The sequence below is a fragment of the Papio anubis genome, chromosome 14 (genome assembly GCF_008728515.1).
Source record: "Papio anubis isolate 15944 chromosome 14, Panubis1.0, whole genome shotgun sequence".
NCBI classification, from domain to species: Eukaryota; Metazoa; Chordata; class Mammalia; order Primates; family Cercopithecidae; genus Papio; species Papio anubis.
Genome location: NC_044989.1, coordinates 73,304,806 through 73,324,747, shown reverse-complemented (window position 1 = coordinate 73,324,747; position 19,942 = coordinate 73,304,806). Strand labels below are relative to the sequence as shown.

Here is a 19,942-nt window from a genome sequence, read left to right as displayed (position 1 = left end):
ATTTTCAAGGCCATCAAGTTTACCTTGCTCCTGGCTGTGCTGGGCAAATGGTGGCCCAGAAAAGCCATGGGACCAGCCGAAAGTTGCAGAAGCCAGGTGCCGATAGGAGAGGAAACACCAGAGGTCCACACTCCAAGTCCAGCCCCCTAGGAGGTGCCACATCTGATCGTTTCCTGTGGCTGAGTTTCTCTCCCTAGACAACCACCTTACCTACCTTGGGACAGCCAAGAGAAGAGGAAGCTGGGGGCTGCACTGTGGTGTGGAAGGGTCTAGAAGTGCTGTAGGTCTTTGGCACGTGTTCCTCTGGGGCATATAATGGGGAGATGGCTACCATTCATCCACCCAGGCCTCCAGCTCTGGCTGCAAAGCAGTGATGGAAAAGTGAGCCACCCTGGTCTCACAGATGCAGCAGGTCAAAGCCCAGGCTCCCCTCTCCCCACATGCCTACTTCAAATAGACATGGGAGTTAGTTCTTCTGAATATTTAACCAGAGTCCCTCTTATTGCAATCCAAGTCTCTTTCTCTAGATTGGGAAGAGGATAGTCATTGCATGTTAAGTCTTTGTCCTCTGGGAAGGGAGGGTAGAGGCAGGATTTTCAGAGCTCCCTCCTCGACTACGTGGATCCCAACAAGATGCAGAGTAGCCTGGGCATTATGGGGTGTTTGGAGCCCTGTTTGGGACCCATGGCACCAAAGCCTTCAGCCAACTTGCTGAGAGGGCCTTGTTTCCCCATTCACTCTCCCAATTCTCCCTAACAAGGTGCTTCTTCTGCCATACAGGGATCATGTCTCAAGTCCCAGAAGCCAGTGGAATTTGCCACAATAAGTCTGGACTTGCTTGGGCTGACCCAACCATGCCAAAAGCCACCAAGGTTGTCAACAGAAGTAATCACTGGAACACCAATTAATTAATCAGGGGACTCGGAGATAGAATTTAGGAACTAGTTCCTAGAATGGCTGACCTGCAGTGATTGGTGTGGAGTTTCCAACTCACTAACCCCAGAGATTAAGGCAAGGACTTCAATCCTTCCTTCAGTTCCTGGGGGAGAGTTTTATCTGCTCATTTCTGCCTATTAAAATGGTACTGAGGGTCAAATTGCAAATAATAATGGCTACCATTTGCCAGATATCTATTGGACCAGGCAGCATGCTGGGAGCTCGGCGTGCCTTACTGTATTAAGTCTTCCTAATGCCATTTAAGTCTAAATCATTGAACATCAAAAGATGATTCCTAGACAGTCAGATGGTTCTGGGGAGAGAGTTTGGCCGGAGATACGGAATTCAGTGCATGGGGGGAGTTGAAGTTGAGAAAGGGGATGCAGTCAACTATAGGAGGAAATAAAAACCATCAAGAAGGGGAAGAAGCAGCCAAGGGCACAGGGAGAACCCGGATGGAGTAGCTTCATGGAAGCTGAGGACTCGGGCGATTCAAAGAGGAGGGGCTCTCTGCAGAGTGGGTGAGTGCAGAGAGGACTAGAAGGAGTGGAGGAGACTTAGGTGGCATAGCTAGACATGGCAGTCTAGGAGGCAACATGGTAGTCAGTTTTTTCTTTGTTCAAAGAATTGAGCTCAGGGATGGGGAAGGTGGGAGAACAGCAAAGAAATTGTGAGATAGAGGTTGGGGGGCTTGGAGAGAGGGCAGCGATGGGGAAGGAATGCCCAGAGCCCAAGGCGGGAAGGCATGGCCTCCGTGGAGTCCCTGGGTCCAGTGAGTGGAGGGGGCTACCTGGCTGTGGTGGAGAAATGGGGGCCTAGATCCTGAGAATTCTCCAAGGTAGGTACCAATATTTCTTGTTTACCAATGAGGAAACTGAGGCACATTGAGTTTAAGTACCTTGTCCAAGATCCAAAGTTGGTGACGATGGAGCAGGCTTTGTACCCAGGCAGAAGGATTCTGTGATCCTCCCCAGCCCACCCACACCTCACTATAGAAAGACGAGGCCCACTTCTGGGCCGCAGACTGCTTGCTGCTAATTCATCAGCAGGAACATCCCAGTGCCCTCACCCAGCCCTCCTCCCCTCCACAGGAAATCTGTGCATTTTCACAGAGACCTTTTGGAGTCAGTGTTTGTCTTTTCCAACCCAGAGCCGAGGAAGGGGCTGGGCAGTAGAGGGGCTGGAGGGAGGCTAAAGGGCCAACAGGTAGGGCAGGGAACCTCCTGTTGTTGTGAGAACTGGGGAACAGAGCTTGGGCTCCCTTCTGGACCCCAGTCCTCTTGCCCATGCAGGGAGTACAGGGTCTGCCCTGGCGGATCTAGTGGATCTGGAGGTTACTGCTGTAGGCCTGCCCCACCAGCCTGTCCCCAAACATGGACGGGCCCATCACACCCAGAATCTGCTCCCTGCCCCATGAAGCCTGGGCACTTTCCCCTTTTTCTTGTTACCAGGATGGCCATGTAGGAGCCCTGTGGTCTCAGCGAACCTCCCTCCTGGTGGTGGAGACAAAACTCAATAAACAAGCCCAGGTCATGGTGGAACTAAAGCAGAGGCTGCGCTGCAGCGTGCCGGGGCCGCTGTAGGTGGGGCTGGTGCTGGCCTCCCTTGTGGTAGGGCCAGACTGTGGTGGCCTTTCTGGCCTTACCCGCTTTGGTGATTGGGGCTCTGGATTCCAAGCACATGGGGTTCTCTCTGTCCTCCCCACCGCAACACAGACATACACTGGGGCCGCAGGTCCCTTGAGGGAGATATGCAGGGTCCAGTGTCTGGAAACATGGGCTTGGCTACCACAAGAGGCTGGAGCGGGTGGTGGCAAATGTCCCTTTAACTCTGACAGCCGGTGTTCCCTACCTGGGAGCACTTCCAATCCTGTTTAATGAACCTCATGTCTCTCTGGAGCAAGAAGCACTACCTTGGCCAAGGCCCCTCCCCACGTCCCTGCCTCTGTTTCTGCTTCAATCTTTCTTTGTGCCTCTTTCTCCCTTCCTTGATTCCTCTGGGGCTCTCCCCCACCCCAGTCCCCTCTCTTTTCCCCACTCTTCCCCCGGGAGCTCGGGGGCTGGGGAACGGGGCTGAGCGTACAAGCCGGAGCCATTGTTCAACAATCTGTTTTTGTCTTCATCTTGTTGGCAGGCGGCAGGAGAGGAGCAAAAGGTTAATGAGGCACTGTGCAGCGGGATTACTGCGTGAACGGGCGGGCGGCGGGCGGGCGAGCCAGCCGTGGTGACAGGGAACTAATTAGGAGCAGTTTAACAGGAGGAAAAAGTGAAATCTCCTCTTCACCAACTGTCAATAATTAGCTGATTTGGTGAGGTTGAAATGTGTCCACAGAAGGTGGGGCTTGTCTGTGGATGAGTGAGGTGTGGGGAGTGGGGGGCAGCGGGGAGCTCAACCCCGTCCCTAGGTGATGTTGGGGTGGAGGGGCCGTCCCGTGGCCCCAAGGCCTGCCCTCTGCCCCTCTGGCTGGCATCCCTCTGCCTCAACTCTCTATATGACCTTGGGTCTTAACCTCAAAGACCTCAGTTTCCCCAGCTGGAAGATGAGGTGTTGGAACTAAGTTTCTTCCTGTAAGAACTAAGTTTCTCCCAGTAAGATTAGGAAAGTGAAAACTCAAGACAGGGCCCTGGTGCTAGACAGTGGGCTAAGTGAGTCCCCTTGAGTTACACGCTGCCCCTCAGGTGCCCGGCCTGCAGCAAGGGTGTGCCCTCTGGGAGCCACCCTCTGGGTCTGGGCATGGCAAGTGGGCAGGGCCTTGGCCGTCCTGGGAATGTGTCTTGTGGCCCCTAGACCCTCACTGGCTCCTTTGTCCTCCTTGCAGCTGTGGGTCTGGGGTAGGGATGAGAGACTGGGCAGTGTGCCTCCTGGCTGGGGCTGCGGGCAGGGAGAGGGCCCTCGGCCACCCTTGTAGGGGCTGGAGGCTATGAGCATGTGTCTCTCCTGCCTCAGCTGTTGCGTGGGCCCCTGGGGGCGGGAGTGAGGTTCACTGGCCAGGAGGCTTATTTCCTGTGGGCCTGTTCCCTGCTAGCTGTCTTGTTGGTTTGTTGGCCTCTGCCCTCTGCCTTCCCTGAGGCCTCAGCGGAGAACCGGCCTCCCCCTGTACCCTCACCACCTGTCCCTCCCCCTTCTAGCTTTTGCCAAGCACCTTGACTAGAAGAAAAGACAGCCTAAGAGTCCCCTGGGGCCAGGGCTTCCTGCTCTGAGCCTCCCATGTCAGCCCTGGGAACTCCCCAGGTCCCTCCCTCTCAGCTGAGCCCCTACTCACCTCAGCTGTAGAGGGTTCTGGGGATTAGAAGCCATGTTCTGAGGAAGGCTAAAGCCTTCCCATCATTCCTCAGCACGATTTATGAGCCATGTCTCGTCCTGGCCCCAGAGGGTGGCTCTTAGAGGCCACACCCATGTGGTAGATGAAGCAGGAGGGCCAACCTCAACCACCCCATACTCCTTCCTGCCTCCCCACTTACAGCTTTCAGAGTTAAGAAACAGAGAGGCATACCTCCCTGTGTGGGCAAAAATGTGGGTACCCTCAGTGGGTACCAGAACCTCCACTATCTCCACCCTCTTACCAGCCCTGATGAAAATGGTGGTTTTGATGAACCAGCCTGGCTAGACAGCTATAAGCCACCAGAAGCAAAGGTCCCCCCAGCTTATCTCCCTTTCTTTGAGAAAGTATTTGGACCCCCAACCAAGAATGGAGAAGAGTTGGGAATAAGCTGGAATGTGAGTCCACATTCAAGCTGTTCTAGAAATGGCTCCTCCTCCAGGAAGTCCTCGCTGATCTCCCCCACCAGGATCTGTCTTACCTCTCCTGTATAGGCTCTGGTGGTGTGTTTTCTGTGTTCCATCTTCCCCCTTGGGACAACAGACCTTTCTCCCTTCCCTGACACGAGGTGTCCCTGTGGCTGAGAACTGGTGCTCTGTATCAACACCTAGTACAGAGCGTGGCTCATCTGGGTTTACCTTGACTTTGTTGGTCCCTGCTTCTCCCACTCTTCCAGGGTTGATGTGAGGCCAGAGACAATGTCTAGGGTCCATTGCCTCCCTCCTGAGTCTACAGCAGTATTCAGTGTCTCCCAGAGCAGGAGCCTCCTCCCCTCCAGTCTCCAATCCATCTCCTACTTTGCTTGGAGATGTTTGTTTGGGGTTTTTCTCGTTTACTGGTTTAATCAGTCCCTACTGAACTCTAAAGTGGGCTATTTTTGCCGTCAGAAATCTGCTGCCTCCCCGCCCGCTGCTTTCTTGGAGTTTGCCCACAGGACCCCCCAGGAGGGACGGATGGGAATGGCAAAGCCGCTCAGAGCCCAGGAACGCCAACGCCACCTGTCATGTTGCCTGTTCCCCACACCCCCACCCCAAACCTGCGCGTGCACACAGGCTCGCACACATACACGTGCACGCAAGAACATGCACACATGCCCGGATGGCGGACCTTGGCGGGGCTGCCTGACAGCCTTTCCCCCGCAGGTCTCCTTTCCAGTACGTTTCATGACACCTCGCTGAATCCAGGACAGGGAGGGAGAAGGCTTGGTTGTGCAGAGCTTCCATTAAAGCCATTAATACGTGCAAAGTGGAGCATGCCTGGCCTGCAGCAAGGCTCAGCCCTGTGGGCTGAGTGAGCAGGGCTGGGGCTGAGTGTGGGGACCCTGGGTCCCATCCTCTTTACACAGCATCACACAGGTTTTCTAAGCCTCCAAAGGGCCATCCTATCCATTTTGTGATATAATCCTCATCCTGGCACTAGGAGATCTTAGAAAATCTTCCCAGCATACATGTGGGGAAACTGAGGCCTCAAAGCTGAGATGATAGAGGACAGAGAATGATTCTGAGATTGGTCCACCAGAGGGCACCCAGGAATGGTGCAAAGCTCCAAAATGGTAGGGGGCAGGATGTGGTCTGAGCACTTGCTGGGTACACATAGCACAGGGGAGCCAGAAAAGTGTAAGACAGGATTCTTGCCCAAGAGGCACTTCAGTGTCACTTAACTCAGCTGTTACCGAGGACCTACGGTGCACAGTGCACAAGGATACCGAGTTGCCTGGAGCAGCTCACCGTGGGGTGGGGTGGGGGACTACTGTAGTCACCCCTGTTTAGAGTGCAAATGAGCCTGTGCCTGGCGATGGGATGGAGATCAAAGCATGTGCTGGGGACACCAGAGGCAGCAGCAATGGATTTGGTCTAAGAAGATCAAGGGAGGCTTCCTGGAGGAGGCAGCCTTAGAGGGTCAGAATATAGCCTGGACTCAAGGCTCAAAGTGTATACTTAGAATGTAAAGAAAATGGACAGCAGTTGAGGGGTGAAGAAGCTGGAGAAAGTCCCAGAAGGCCTGGACTTTCACTGAGAAGATAGTGGGAGCCCAGAGCTGGCACCAGAGGCCTAACTCAGGGGTCTAGGGGTCTAGACTTAGGCCTCAGCTGCTCCCCAGCCCCAGCCTAATTCGTCTGCCCTCCAAGGACACTCAAGATAGCTCTCCCAAAGGTGGAGCCTGGATGTATGTGTGTCGGAGCAGGACGTGAGGCCTGCCCAGCCCTGGTAAGATGGGATGTTGTGCCCAGTGGACAAAGTGGTCCCAGGCCTGGCAGAGGCCTGAGGCACAAAGGGTCAGCCAGGTGCCTGCATGGGCTTTGGGCCCTGTGTCAATGTCGCCACCTTCTGCAGACCCTCAGAAGCCCAGACCTGTGGCCAGGAGCAGGTGGTGGCTTTGAGCTATGTCACAGGGTCACGCGGAACACCCCACCCCCACTAGCCCCGTGCCTTTGAAAAGGAGGCAAAAAAGCCATCAGAAGAAAGGCCAGGAGGAGGAAGTTCTTTGTAGTAGGTAAAAGCCCCGGAGAATGGGGCACAGGCGGGGGATCCAGTTTCCTGTTTATGTCTCCGCACCTTAGTTCCAGGTTCAAATATGTAAACTATCCGCTGGCCTGGCTGCAGGTGTGTGTGTGCTCCCAGGCTGTAGAGGCAGAGGTGGCCCCAGATGCATTCCTGACTCTAGCCCCCCACCCACAGTGAGCCAAGAGACAGACAAATAGCTCAAGGTTAACCCTTCCCACGCCACAAGGGAAGGTGCTTGGCTGTTCTAGCTGGGCCTTAGGGTGCCCGGGAGGCTGGGGAGATGCTGAATAGGATGCACCATGTCTGGGAATCTCTCCTGGAGGGTCAGCAAGGTCTGAGTGGGGTGGGGAGGATGGGGTGGCACTCTGATATGGAGAGGGGCACATCCTGAGGAGGCTGGCTGGGAGCTGGTGGGCAGGTTCTGCCTGGGAGTCAGGGAGCAAGGTGGCACTGCTTCCTTCATGGCAGGGCAGGGTGATCCTGGCAGCCCACTTCTGTGGCGGGGGCAACCGTCAGCCAGTGCTCTATGGTCCCTGCAGCCCCTGCCCTTCAGGGCTTTGGTTTTTCATCCCAGGCACCCCCTCCCTCGGGAACCCCTGCTGATTGGCTCTCGGGTGCCCGGGGAGGAGCCTACCAGATAGAAGAGACGGGCCACGGATTCCAGCCTGCCCTGAGCTGGCTGCCTGGGGCTGGGCCACCCTTTCTCCCTGTGGCCACTCCTTGTCCTCTCTCCTCATCACCTTATCCCCAGAGAAGGCCCCTCAGAGCCAGTTTGTGGTCATAGCCAAGTCCCTGCCCCTCAACCCACTACCCTGGGGCTGTGGCCTTCTTCGGGGTGGAGCTGGCTGGGTAGCAGGAGGCGATACTCTATTGCCCTTGCTCAGACCTGAGTCACTTTCACTTACCTATGGGTCCCGAGGCCACTGCCAGGCAAGACCCTGGATGTGGTGCCCTTGGAGAAAACTTGGGCCTACACTTACCTCAGAGAGGTGGTCTTCAAGGGAGACGCTTAGCTTTTGGTGGACGGGGAGGAAACATCACGTATAGGTGAGCAGGCAACTCAGTGGTAGCCATTGACCCAACACCTGGCCATGACCAGAGAGCTGGAGGGGTCCTAACAAATGACCAGTTGAGTTGGCCTGGGATAGAGTGAGAGGCTGTGAACTAGGATCAGCACGAGGTGGGGGTCGGGCAACGTGGACCCCAGGGAGTCACTGAAATCCAGTTGCCAAGACCAAAGCCTCTCAGCCCTCACTGGGACAAGTCTCAGAAAACTGTCTGACGCTCACGGCTGCTCAGTGTTTGCGGCCCCCTCTGTCATTGCGTCCGCTCCTCGGGCTGGTCCCCCAAGGCCACCATCATGGGCTTGTTCCCTTCACTTGCCCTTCACATGTCTCTGTTCCCCAGGCCTTGGCACCCACCCCTCCATCTGCTTCCCTGGGCGAGCTCCTCCACTCCGAAGGCTCTGGCTATGCTCACACATCCCGGGCGCTTTCTCCTGCCCAGAGCTCCAGAGCCCTGGACCCATCTGCCTCCAGGCCTCTCCACCTGGGGAGCACACTGGCACCCCAGACTCAATGTGGCCACCCTGAGCCTACCACCCCCAACCCTGGCCCATCCCCTCCCATATTCCCTCCCTCTGAGAATGGCGTCACCAGCCACCCCAGCTCCTGAGCTAGAATTAGGAGTCATCCAACGCACAGTCATCCTCAACACCTCCCTCTCACCCCCACGTGGAATTGGTCATCAACTCCTGTGGATTTCATCTTCAGAAAGGCTCCTCCTGTCTGCCCCCACTGGCAGCATCATAGGGCAGGACCTGGCACTTCTCTGATTCCCACAGATGCTCCCCAGGAGGCCTCCCCACCCCCTCCTTACCCCTCCAGTCCATCCTCCACACCCACCATCCCAAGAGAGACCTTTCTAAGACAGTCTAAGGCCAGGCACAGTGGCTCACGCCTGTAATCCCAACATTTTGAAAGGCTAAGGTGGAAGATCACTTGAGGCCAAGAGTTCAAGATCAGCCTGGGCAACATAGCAAGACCCTGTCTCTATAAAAATTTTTAAAACAATTTAAAACTTAGCCAGGCATGGTGGCACATGCCTGTAGTCCTAGCTACTCAGGAGGCTGAGGCAAGAGGATGGCTTGAGCCCAGGAGTTCGAGGCTGCAGTGAGCTGCAATCACACTACTGCACTCCAGCCTGGGTGACAGAGCAAGATCCTATCTCAAGAAAAAAATAAATAAAAACAGAGTCTGGGTTATGGTCCACTCCTGCTCAAAGTCCTTCTGTGGCTCCCTATTGCCCTCAGATAAAATGCTGACACCTTCATGTAACATACAAGATTCTGCCTGTCCCAGCAGCACCTCCATTTCCTGCCACGTTTCCATGTCCAACATTGCCTCACCTCCCAGACACAGGCCGTGCTAGCCAGCTAATACTTTTTTCTTCACCCAGCAAGCTTGGCCTGCCCTTTCTGATCAAAATTCTCCATTCTCTTCCTGGCTCACCTCCTCTGAGAAGTCTTCCTTCCTTGTTGCCTCATCAATACATTGGAACTCCCAGCCCCTCCCCAGTTGCCATGGCACTCTGCTTGTCTCTCCGGACTCCATCTGCTTTCACCAGCCAACTCCTCTCTAGACTTTAAGCTTCTCGAGGGCATGAACTGGTCTTGTCCCCCGCTCTGTGTACCCAGCCTGGGTGTCTGGAGTTGGCGACCATCAACATCTGCTGACATGAGGGTGGACTGACTTGAAATGAGAGAAGAAGCCTAGGATGCCAGCTCTGTCCCGGGGCCCCCATTCCTGATCCCTCAGCCACCTCCCCCAGGAGCCTTCCCACCCGCTGCATCTCCCCCTGCTCCTACCTGCTGCCCTGTGTGTGGTGGGGAGCCCAGGGGAGACGGGATACCAGGAGGAGGAGGCCTCGGTCTCCCCCGGGCCAGCATGCTCTAAGGAGTGGGCACAGTGGGCCGTGGCCCTGGGCCATGGTCCTCCACGGTGGTGCTGAGCAGCCTCTCTGATTTTAATGTGGGCCTCAGTGCTTCAGTGAAAGCCGGCATGGGAAGTTGCTAATAATGGCACTAAAATAAAATATGCTACATCTGTTATGGGTAGCAGAACAAAATTAGCTGCTCACACCTCTGACATCCAAGATGTCTTAACTTAAAATACTCCTTGGCTTACTTTACATCATTTACTGATTATATTTAAAAGAAATACAATTTTGCAATTACTGTTCTTTCCAGCGTGATATCTATGCATCATTTTCCTTTTATGTTTATATATTTCTCCTTCATTAGTGCAGTCTGAAGGGTGATTAGGATTCTTCAAACATTTTACAGAGGTTAAACGTTGATTAAGATTTAATTATTACTGTAAATAGCTTGGAATGACATATGGTGCAAAAGCCTGACATATGTGCATTTGAATAAATGAAGTGCTATTTCCCAGGATGCCTCAGTAGCTGTTTAACAGCTTTCCCGAAGGGTTATGTTACACCTCATGGTAAGATTGCTGGGATGTTATATTTTGTTGGTTTTTGCAGCTGAAAGCTAAGAACAGTTTTCCAGTTTTTTAAAAACATTGAATATTTTAAATACCTAAATTGTTTTGCACAAATTTTTGCTAATTTGTCTAACTAGGTTAAACATTTTCAAAAGCATTTAGATTTTTAAGCGTGGGCGCTGTGCATTGTGTCAGTGGCAGCGTGGGGACGAGGGGAGCCGGCAGGGTGGAGGGGACTGGGGGTGGCAGGGGTAGGGTGGGAGAAGGTGGTTTGAGAAGAGGGGGTGGGGAAGAGGCCTGGGCCCTCAGCTTAGCTCTCTTCTGTTTGGCCCTCTCGGGTGACCAGACTTGGGTAATGGGGCACCAGGGACTACAGAGGAAGGGTCCCCTCTTCTCCCACTGTGCCCACCAGCTCTAGTCCTCACCACACTCCCTCTTGTGTGGACTCCAGTGTGCACAGCCCGGACGTGACAGAGCTCTCCGAAGGCCAGGCCGGCCTGTACCACCTTCTGCCCACTTCCCAGGGTTGCCACATCTTGACATATGGCGGGTGCCTAGAACCAAGTTCAACCAACCTACGTTGCAAGAGGCCTGGTGCCTCCTTGACTCTGTCCAGGGCAAATGTCTGGCGGGGACCTTCTCACTGTGGTAGTGTCTTTCTCACCTGCCCCCCTCAAGTTAGGGGTTCAGGCATCCCCATGGGCTCAGTCCCTGGAGATAAAGCCCGACATCGGGGCTGATGTGGTATCTCCAGGGGGATCCCATCTTCCAGTGCTTACTGGCTCTTTTCTTTCTGCCCATGTATTCCACACTGAGGGAGCACCTACCGTGGACCAGCATTGTGCTAGGCTTTGAGGACGCAGGGGCGAGCCAGATCTGCACGCCCGCTGCCTCAGGGAGCTTGTGATCTAATGTGGAGAGGTGGGGATATGAGAAGTTCAGGGAGCTATGGGGGCCACAGAAGTGGCCACGCCCAGCCTGGGGGAGGGAAGGTGTCTAAAGCTGAGACACGAAAGATGATGAGCTGAAGACGGGAGAGCAGAGTGGGGGCAGGAATGGAAGTAGGACGGGGCGTCTCTGGACAACTTAGGCAAAGACTAGAGTGGGGACAGAGCCCAGGGTGTGCGAGGAACCAAAATCAGTCCGTGTGCTCTGTGTCTCCAGTCCAAGGGGCAGGGTGGTACAGGAGTCTGACTGGATCCCTGAGGATCAGGGTGCCATGGAGCCATTTCACAGTGAAGAGAGGCATGGGAAGACTTGCAGTTTAGAAGGCCAGCACTGGCTGTGGTTGGGGACGGACTGGGCTGGATGAGACCTCGTGGGGAGGGACGGGGAGAGGACTCAAAGAGGCTCCAGAGTCTTTGGGCAGAGCACCACTGGATGGCAGCGTCATTCCCAAGATGCAGAGCTGAGTGGGGCCGGGGGAGAGGGCGGGTTCAGTTCCATTTCAGGTGGGTTAAGTTCAGGCGCCTGTGAGACGTCCACAGCAAAGTCTGGCAGGCAGGCGGCTGTGAACCTGAGGCTCCAGGGAGAAACAAGGCTGGAGAACTCTGGTGTGGGGGTAACCCAGGGCATGTGCAGAGAAGAGGGTCCAGCCAGGCCCAGCCCCAAGGACCCCAAGGACCGTGCAGTGGGTGTCGTGAAGTGGGAGGTGGCAGTGACCTTGGAGAGAGAGATTTTTCTGGAGTGTGGTGAGAACAGAAGCCAGATTTATTGTGGGTTGAAAAGTCAGTGGGAGGGAAGGAGGTGGACACAGCCAGTGTAGACTAAGTTTTTTAAAGAAACGTAGCTGCTGGGGAGGAGAGAGACCAGGTAGTAGCTGGGCCTGCCTCGGGATGAAGGGGAGGTGTCATCAGAGAAGGTTCCTGTGTGTGGAACACTAATGGGCAAAGGTGGGAGAGAGGGAGGATGACCCAGGAGGGGGCCCCGGAGTGGGCAGGGGAGGTGGAGCCAGGTGGGGTCCTGTCCTGTGAGGGGAGGGATGGCAGCTGTGGGGTAGGAGGAGGGCAAGTGGAAAGCTGTGCATGGACACGGGAGGCAGCGTGTTGGATAATGAGAAGCTGAGGGGTTCTCCTCTGAAGTCTCACCTGCCCGGGATGCGTGGGAGCAGGGGTTGGGGTGGCCGCGGAGAGGAGAGCAGAGCAGGTGTCCAGTGGCCTCTGGAGAGTGGGCAAGGGAGCTGACCTGGCTATGGGGGCAGGGGCAGGGTGGTTGTCCACTGGTTGGGGGTCCAGCCAAAGTCAAGGACAGGGAATTTTGAGGGTCTCCATTACACGGTCAGGTTCAAGTAGGAGTGGGGTACATGGCGGGGTTCTCCAAAGCAGGGCTTCTGCCAGCAGCATGAGAGGGACCCTTGGGCTAGGGAGTAGCTGAAGGGATGGCCCCCGGAGTCCAGGTTGCAGGGGAAGATGTAAAGACTGAGTGGTGGGAGTGTGGGTGCTGAGGTCTAGGGGACTGGAAACAGAGAAGCAGGAGTGAGTGGGGTGCTAGAAAGACAGGGGACTGAGGAGCCCAGGAGGGTGGTGTTTGGATGGAAGGAGGTGGGGCAGCCCTGCGTGGTGATCAGGTCCAGGGGATGGCCTTGGGTGGGGCTGTGGGGGGTCTGCAGTGCAGCAGACATGGTTCTTGGAGATAAGGGAGATGCAGAACTCAGAGGCCAATGTGTAGGATGTCCACCCACGTGGACACACCGTCAGAAGAAAGAGGCCGGGTCTGGGCTGGAAGGGATGCTGTGAGCCCCGTGGTGGGAGGGCAGTGGAGAAGGAAGATGTGTCACTAGGTAGGTCACGTGAGCCCTGGCTGGGGTGGACATGGGGGTGCAGAGAGGCAGAGCTCTGGAGACCAGGGTGGTCCTCACTGCAGCTCCCAGCCCCACTATTTGCCCCTTCCCACTCCGCCACTTTTCCTCTCTATTCTCTCTCTGCAGATTGAAACATCCCAGTTAGAGCCGGAGATAGCCCAGGCCACGAGCAGCCGGACAGTGGTGTACAACAAGGGGCTGTGAGTGTGGTCAGCGGCCTGGGGCTGGAGCACTGTGCAGCCGGGGAGCTGAGGGGCAGGGCTGTAGACTCACGGCTGCACCTGCAGGGAGCAGCACGCCGACCCCAGCAGTCCTGGGCCCCCTGGGAGAGTGCTTCACCTGCAGTGGAGGGAGACTGACCATTCACATTTTAACATAGGGAGAGGAGTTCTAACACATTTCCTACAAAAAAATAATCAAGTGCATTTCTGGGCCTTATGTGGGGTTGTCAGAACTCCACTCAGCACAATTATGTGTGAAGCTGAAAAGTCGTAGAGTGCCCATAGGGTAGAATTAGAATCCTTTTATACTTTTGTTTCTTTTTTATTTTTATTTTTTATCAGAATCAGATCTGAGCCTTAGTTTCAGCTGACCAGAAGTGGCAGGAGGACAGGTGGGGGGAGCCAGATTAGGCCTGGAGTTGGGTTGGTTTGGTGGCCAGGCTGGTAAATTTAGGATATTACAATGACCAGCCCAGATGACTCCCTGGGCTGGCGAGGGGAGGGGAGAGAAGGTGGTCTGCACCCCACAGGATGAACTAGCCGTGACTAGGGTCCTCAGGAAGTGGCCCAGGGAATCAGGGAGCACTGGAGTCCTCTGCAAGATTCTGTGGGCAGCTGGCTCTGAATGTAGCCAGGCCACATCCATTCCAGAGCTGCAGAACCAGTCCCTCTGAGTGAAACCGGGTGACCCTGGAGCTAGAGTCCCCCTTTGTGGAGCTCTCACTGATTCAGGGCCCCTGAAGCAACCCCAGCTCCAGGCAGGAAGCCCCAAGAAGGAATGGTGCTTGGCAGGAACCGTGGACCTGCGCTTGGTTTCTTCAAGATCCTCCTTCCAGGCCCCAGGCTGGATGCTGGGCACCGGGGCTGAGAGTGGGGCTGGAACTGGACTGGCTGCCTTCTGGGGAGCTTCTTCAGCCACCAAGGCTGCCTGCCCCATCCCATCCCTTTCTAAGCAGGAAGGTCTCATGCCTGAGAACACCTAGGCCAGCTCCTTAGACACCTACCAGCGAAGCAGCGTCAACCGAGGAGCAGTGGGCCCTGGCTCTGGCACTAAATGGCATTGAGATGTTGGACAAGTTCATTCCCTTCTCTGAGCCTCCACTCCCTGTCTGAAACCAGAAGACTGGATCAAGGGGTTCCCACTGGCTCCTCCAGCAAGACCTCATCTTTGCCTGTCCTGCTCAGATGCTGGTCATCGTGGGCATGTCCCCAGTGTGGACTCTGGACTGGGAAGGGCGCAGGCCCCTTTGGACCAGCAGTTGGCCTCAGAACCTGGACCTTGCCTTCTGTATGTGACCCCATATCCCGGGAGCAGTTGGCCTTTGGCAAACACTTTACAATTCTGGAGGAGGAGGTAACATAGATGCCTGGGCCTGATGGTGGGGCCATACCTGCGTGTCGCCTGTCACTCTGCAGCCTCAGAGGCCCCTTGCTGCTGGCTCCCATCTCCCTGCCACTTGCAGACTAGGAAGGAAGAGCGAGCTGTACAGAGGGAAGCAGAGCCTGGGGAGGGTGTGAGCAGGGTGACGCCTCATCTGAAAGGCCCAAACCAGGGGGAAGCTCCAGCCTCAGTGCAGCCCCCTCCTGACCCCACCTAGTATGCAAGCCTCCACCTGCAGCCCTGAGCCTCCCTCCCCCGGGGACTCCACCTCAGGGGAGATTTAGGCCAGAGGTGAACATTCATGTGTAGGAAGAGGCTGGTGCAGGGCGGCATCTTAGGGCAGCGGAAGTGTGCTGAGGCGGGTCTTCCGTGGGCATGGCCGTTGCCTCTCTGCCAGCCCCTGGTGCCCACCAGCTGGCTCTGCAGCACATTGCCCTGAGGGGCCTGCCACTCTCCTGAGGAGCAGCCCACCTGCTGCCTGTGAGGAGGGGGACAAACCTGGAGGACAAAACAGCGGGGGCGTGGAGGTGCCACGGTGTTGGAGGGCCAGGCCTTTTTGAGCCAGTCACACCATAATGTGAATATGCCAGTGACTGCTGCACTGTGCGGGTCTCTAGGCCTGGACTAGGGCTGGCATGTCCGGGTCCTCTTTTGAAAAGCTCACTTCAGGCTCACCCTGCTTCTACCTATCATAGGCTCTTATCCTCGTGCACTTTATCTTGGGACCAAAACTGCCTCCCCACCGCCCCTCCCCACCCTGCGCCTGCCGGAGGCCTGGCAGAGGTGGGTGCCCTAGCCCAGCCTGTGGCCTCAGCATCTCATAATTTATTTGCTTTGTCTCCTGGATGATTTCCGTCATGCTCCCAAATGCAGCTTCAGGTGAGCCAAGGGGTCTGCTCCTGTGGCAGTGCAGTGGCAAAGGATCCAGATAGCCCAGGATGAGAGTGTCAGAGGGACAGTGGGCTATGCCAGTAGGCCCTGGTCTGGCTTTGGAAAGCCCCATGAGGGGAAACCTTCACCCAGCACCCATGCCCCACTCTGCTGAAGCCAGAGGAAGGGAGACCTGAGGGGCAGATTGGTTCATGCCTGGGGCGGAGGCTGAGCCTGGACCCACAGTCAGGGCGGGGCTGGCCAGCTGTGCCGGAACACAACCCACACCTGCAGTGGTTCTCCATCCCTGATGTCTCTGCCTGGCCCTCCGCTGATCACTTCAAACATCCCCTCAGGCTTGGGGATGCCCTTCTTCCATTTGCAGACAGCAATGTGAGGGTGCAGGGACCAAGATGTCAAGCTGGCCATGGAGTCAAGCTGGTCGACAGACCCCTTTCACTCCTGGTTATGAGCCAACTTGTTTCGTGTTCTGGCCTCTGGGAGAAGGGCAGGAGCCTAGAGAAGGAAAAAGGCCCATAGACAGACCCAGGGTGATGTTCACGCCTGGCCTAGTGAGAGTGAGGCCCCCACACACAAGCCTCAGCCACTCCCAGGGGCCTTTGCAGTGTCTTTTTAACCTTCTCAGAAAATTTCTCAATCTATGTGATTTGTGTAATACTAATGAGCTTCGGGCAATAAATACAAGATTTCAAGCGTCAGGGTGTGGTTTTGTGAATTGTGGGTGGGAAGGGGAGTGGTGTATGGAACCCAGTGGGAAAAGGGAAGGACTGCCTGAGGATTTTGTGGGAAGACCCCCAAGGAAGGTGCAGACCTAGGTTCCAGGCTGGATCGGGCCAGCTGGGAGGCCCAGAGGGAAGGGAAGAGGAAAGGATGGAGACCATGTGAGGGCACAGGAGGGTGAAATTCTGCAGGAATCCCCTTACAGAGCTGTTATTGAGCACTCACTAAGGAGCCCGCCCTCAAGGAACGTGAGTAAATAAGACTTTTGGTTAGATTCCCATACTGTTTATATCGATGAGGCTGGGAGACCGGAGGGGGTCATTCCTGGACCACCTGGGGCCAGGAGAGGCCTCCCAGGGAGGGAAGGTTTGAGCCAAGTGGAAAGGTGCTTCATGGCTGCAGTGTGTATGGTACCAGTCCTGAGAGGTCTGCTCCTTCTTAACTCCTCCACTATCCCTTAGGGCTAGGACTTGGGCATCTCCTGATGGCAATGGTTCCTCTTCTTCCAGGCAGCCCCCAGAGTTCTCAAGTCCAGCCCTGCAGAGAGAAGCAGGCAGGGAGGTGGAAAGCCATCCTGGTTGGGTTCAGACAGACCCCAGTTCCAGCTGCAGTTCGGCCCAGCGTGACTGGAGCTTCTAGCCAGACACTTCCTTTATTCACCCATCAATTTGGTCAGACGTTTATTGACATCTACTGTAACTGAGCCTTGGTGTCCTTATTTATAAAATGTCAAGAAAGCATCACTCGCTGGACTGTGGTAAGGATGGAAGCTGGAGGAGGAATGCACCCAGACTCCTCTTCCCGCTCCCAGGTGTGTGGGGAAGAGCCTGCCTCCCCTCCTGGGTGCCGGACCCTTCCCCACTAGAGAGGGAGGAGAGAAGGGGTAGGGGAGGGGGCTGTTCTCAAAGTGATGCCTCTGGGCCAGGAGGATGCTGGTCTCTGGGGAATTTCTTTGCTAAGAGCTCCACAGGCCACAGCCTCCATCCGGTCAGGCGGAAATCCTCGACTCTCAGGACAGACACAAATCCCTCCTGGGAGCTGTTTGTTGTTTTTAGCTGGTTTGGGGGCTCGGCTCCTGCCCAGACCAGAGATCATTAACACTCCAGGAATGTGGCCACCCCTGCCCCCATCCCCCCCGCCTGGCCCATCGGACTTCCCTCCTCTCACTCAGGCCACGGTTAGAAGGAGAGTCAGAATGTGAGGGGATGGGTGCCACGATAAGTGACCCTTCCTGATGCCCCAGGGACCTAGCCTCATTTTCATAGCTCCCTCAGTTCCCCGAAAGCTGCTGCAGCTTCTACCATCTTGGCCATCCCTCTGCCACCAATTAGCTCCCAAAACAGGAATGCCTCAGCTACTTCCTCCAAGGCCTCACCCCTGCATATCCACCCTTCCCTGCAGAACCGAGAGTCTCTCCGGGCAGTGGCTGAAAAGTGTTCACTCTCCACCCCTCACACTGAGGCAGCCGTTGGCAGCCTTGCCTAAGGCCAAGGCCAGTCTCTCCTTCCCTTCCCCACGAGGACACCTCCTCAGCCACAGCAAGAATCTGGGGCCCACCCCAGTTCCCTGGGCCTTATGGAGGGGTGGAGAAGAGAGCAAAGGAAAAGAGAAGATGGACAAATGGACAGACAGGCCCCAGACCACCAGACGCTCTCCTGGAAGACCCCATGTAAACCCATGGGGAAGTGAGGGAAGGGGCCAGCCCTCCATCCCAGGCCAACGGATGCTGGTTCTCCTCCTCTTCATATGTGAGCATGACAGAGGAGGGACAGTACTGCAGGGCCCTGAAGCAGCTCAATGTCATTAGAGAATAGAGAGGAGATCCAGGAGCGGCGGTGTGGCCAGGTGCTGCCAGGCCAAAGCCAGCAGAGAGCCCCTTGAGGCTTTAAGTAGAGAAGTGGAGTGACCTGGCTGCAGAGTGGCGGGTGGAGTGGACACAGTGAGGCTGTTGGGGAGACTGGGTGAGGGGGCCCCTGCGGCGGTCATGGTGAGGAAGATGGGGCCTGGGCCATGTGGTGGGGGTGGGGGTGGGGATGGGGGTGGGGATGGGGAAGGAGAGAAGTGAAGATTCAGGACTGCTCAGCTCTCTGTGAGGGTGGCAGAGGGAAGTAAGGGATGACCCTAGGTTCCTGGCATAGGCAGCAGAGAAGGGGCCATTTCTGAGCTAAGGCACAGAGAAGGAAGAACAAACCCACAGGAAAGGGGATGCATTCCAATTTCCAAGGCATCGGAGGCTCCTGGGAGATAACCAAGTGGACACCAAGAGATGAGGAATTGCTGGTCTGGAGCTCAGGAGACAGGTAGGGATGGGAAATGTGGATGTGTCTGTTATCCATGTCTAGGGAGCATCTGGAGCTGGAGGAGCAGAGATGGCCACCCAGGCGAAGGAGGTGGGGTGAGAAGAGGAGGACTGGAACGGAGCCCTGAGGAGCCCCACCTCTGAGGCCTGGGCAGAGACAAGGAAGCTCAGCCACAAGGGATGTGTCAGGGCTGAACTGCATCCTCCAGAAGTCATCTGTTGAAGTCCCAATGCCTCGTGCCTCAGAATGTGACTGTCTTTGGAGACAAGGTCTTTACAGAAGTAATTAAGTTAAAATGTGGTTATTAACGTGGGCTCTCATCCAAACGAGAATCCAAAATGACTGATGTCCTTTTAAGAAGAGGAGATTGGGATGCAGCCATGCTAGAGGAAGAAGCTCCTGTGAAGACGAAGGCGCCGTCCACAGGCCAAGGAGAGAGGCTTCAGAAGAAACCCGTCCTGCCAACCCCTGACCTCGGGCTGGCAGCCTCCGGTGCTGGGAGGGAATAAATTTTGGTTGTCGAAGCCACTCAGTCTGAGGTGCTTTGTCGTGGGGCCCCAGCACACCAAGGCAAGAGGCGAGGAAGGCAGGGAGGGCATGGTATTCAGAGGACATTGATGGGAGTGCTCCAGGTAGAAGGGGCTTCCACGTACCTCACTGAAGCCGACAGGTGAAGGGAGACATGGACCAAGGCGGGCCCCATGGAGGACCCAGAGAGAAGGGCCTCAGTGGGATGTGGTCAGGGCAAAAGACAGATCTTCATAGGTCAAGAAATCAGTAGGACTCCCATGGATGGCCGGCGTAGCTAATTCCTTCATGAAATTTAGCTGATGGGCAGAAGCGGGGCATTGTGACATGGAGCTGAGGGGGTGCTTAGAAGGTGGACCCTCAGGCAAGAATCAGAAGAGACTGTCACAGAAAGAGGAAGAACAGCCTAGCAGTGAGCTGCTCCAGGCAGGGAGACTCTGAAGCCCAGGTTGGAGGTGGGGGTTAGGGGTGGGGTTCTCCTGGGCCAGAAGGAGAGAAAGTGGCGGGTGGTGACAGGAGGCAGGTGGAGAGGATGGGCTGGCTGCAGGCAGCGTGGAGTTGTGTCCCTGGAAGCTAAGGGCTGTCTGTCTGGCTTCCACCACTACGAGTCCCAGCAGGAAACTGGGGGATTGGAGGAGTGACACTGGGGGATTTTTCCCTCCTTGTCCCTCCTGCCATCTCTGGGCCTCTCTGTACCGAAGGTTACAGCTCCTACCTGGGGGCCCTCTCCAGCCAACTCCTCCAGGTTCCAGTAGCTGTCACTGGTCCTTCCTCTTCAGGCCTCAGGGCCATATGGGCTCCCCATTGTTACCAGCTCTGGGGTACTGCACCATCCC

The 19,942-nt window shown here is 55.9% G+C and overlaps 1 protein-coding gene across 21 annotated transcripts in view; it reads left to right on the top strand.

The window, feature by feature from the left end:
• SFXN5 (sideroflexin 5) overlaps nt 1-19,563 on the top strand; it is a 135,156-nt gene extending 115,593 nt beyond the window's left edge. For 5 of the 21 annotated variants that reach the window (XM_021924976.2, XM_021924975.2, XM_017947631.3 and 2 more), the window contains one exon: nt 13,192-16,256. In XM_021924976.2, coding sequence (XP_021780668.2) covers nt 13,192-13,269 — 78 coding nt within the window. In that variant the 3' untranslated portion in view covers nt 13,270-16,256. Of the gene's footprint in view, nt 1-780; nt 1,464-13,191; nt 16,257-16,787; nt 18,263-18,620 lie in introns of those variants that run through there. The other 16 variants (XM_003908807.5, XM_021924974.2, XM_031655270.1 and 13 more) reach the window with 7 other exon arrangements.
• Nucleotides 19,564-19,942: the final 379 nt, after the last annotated feature.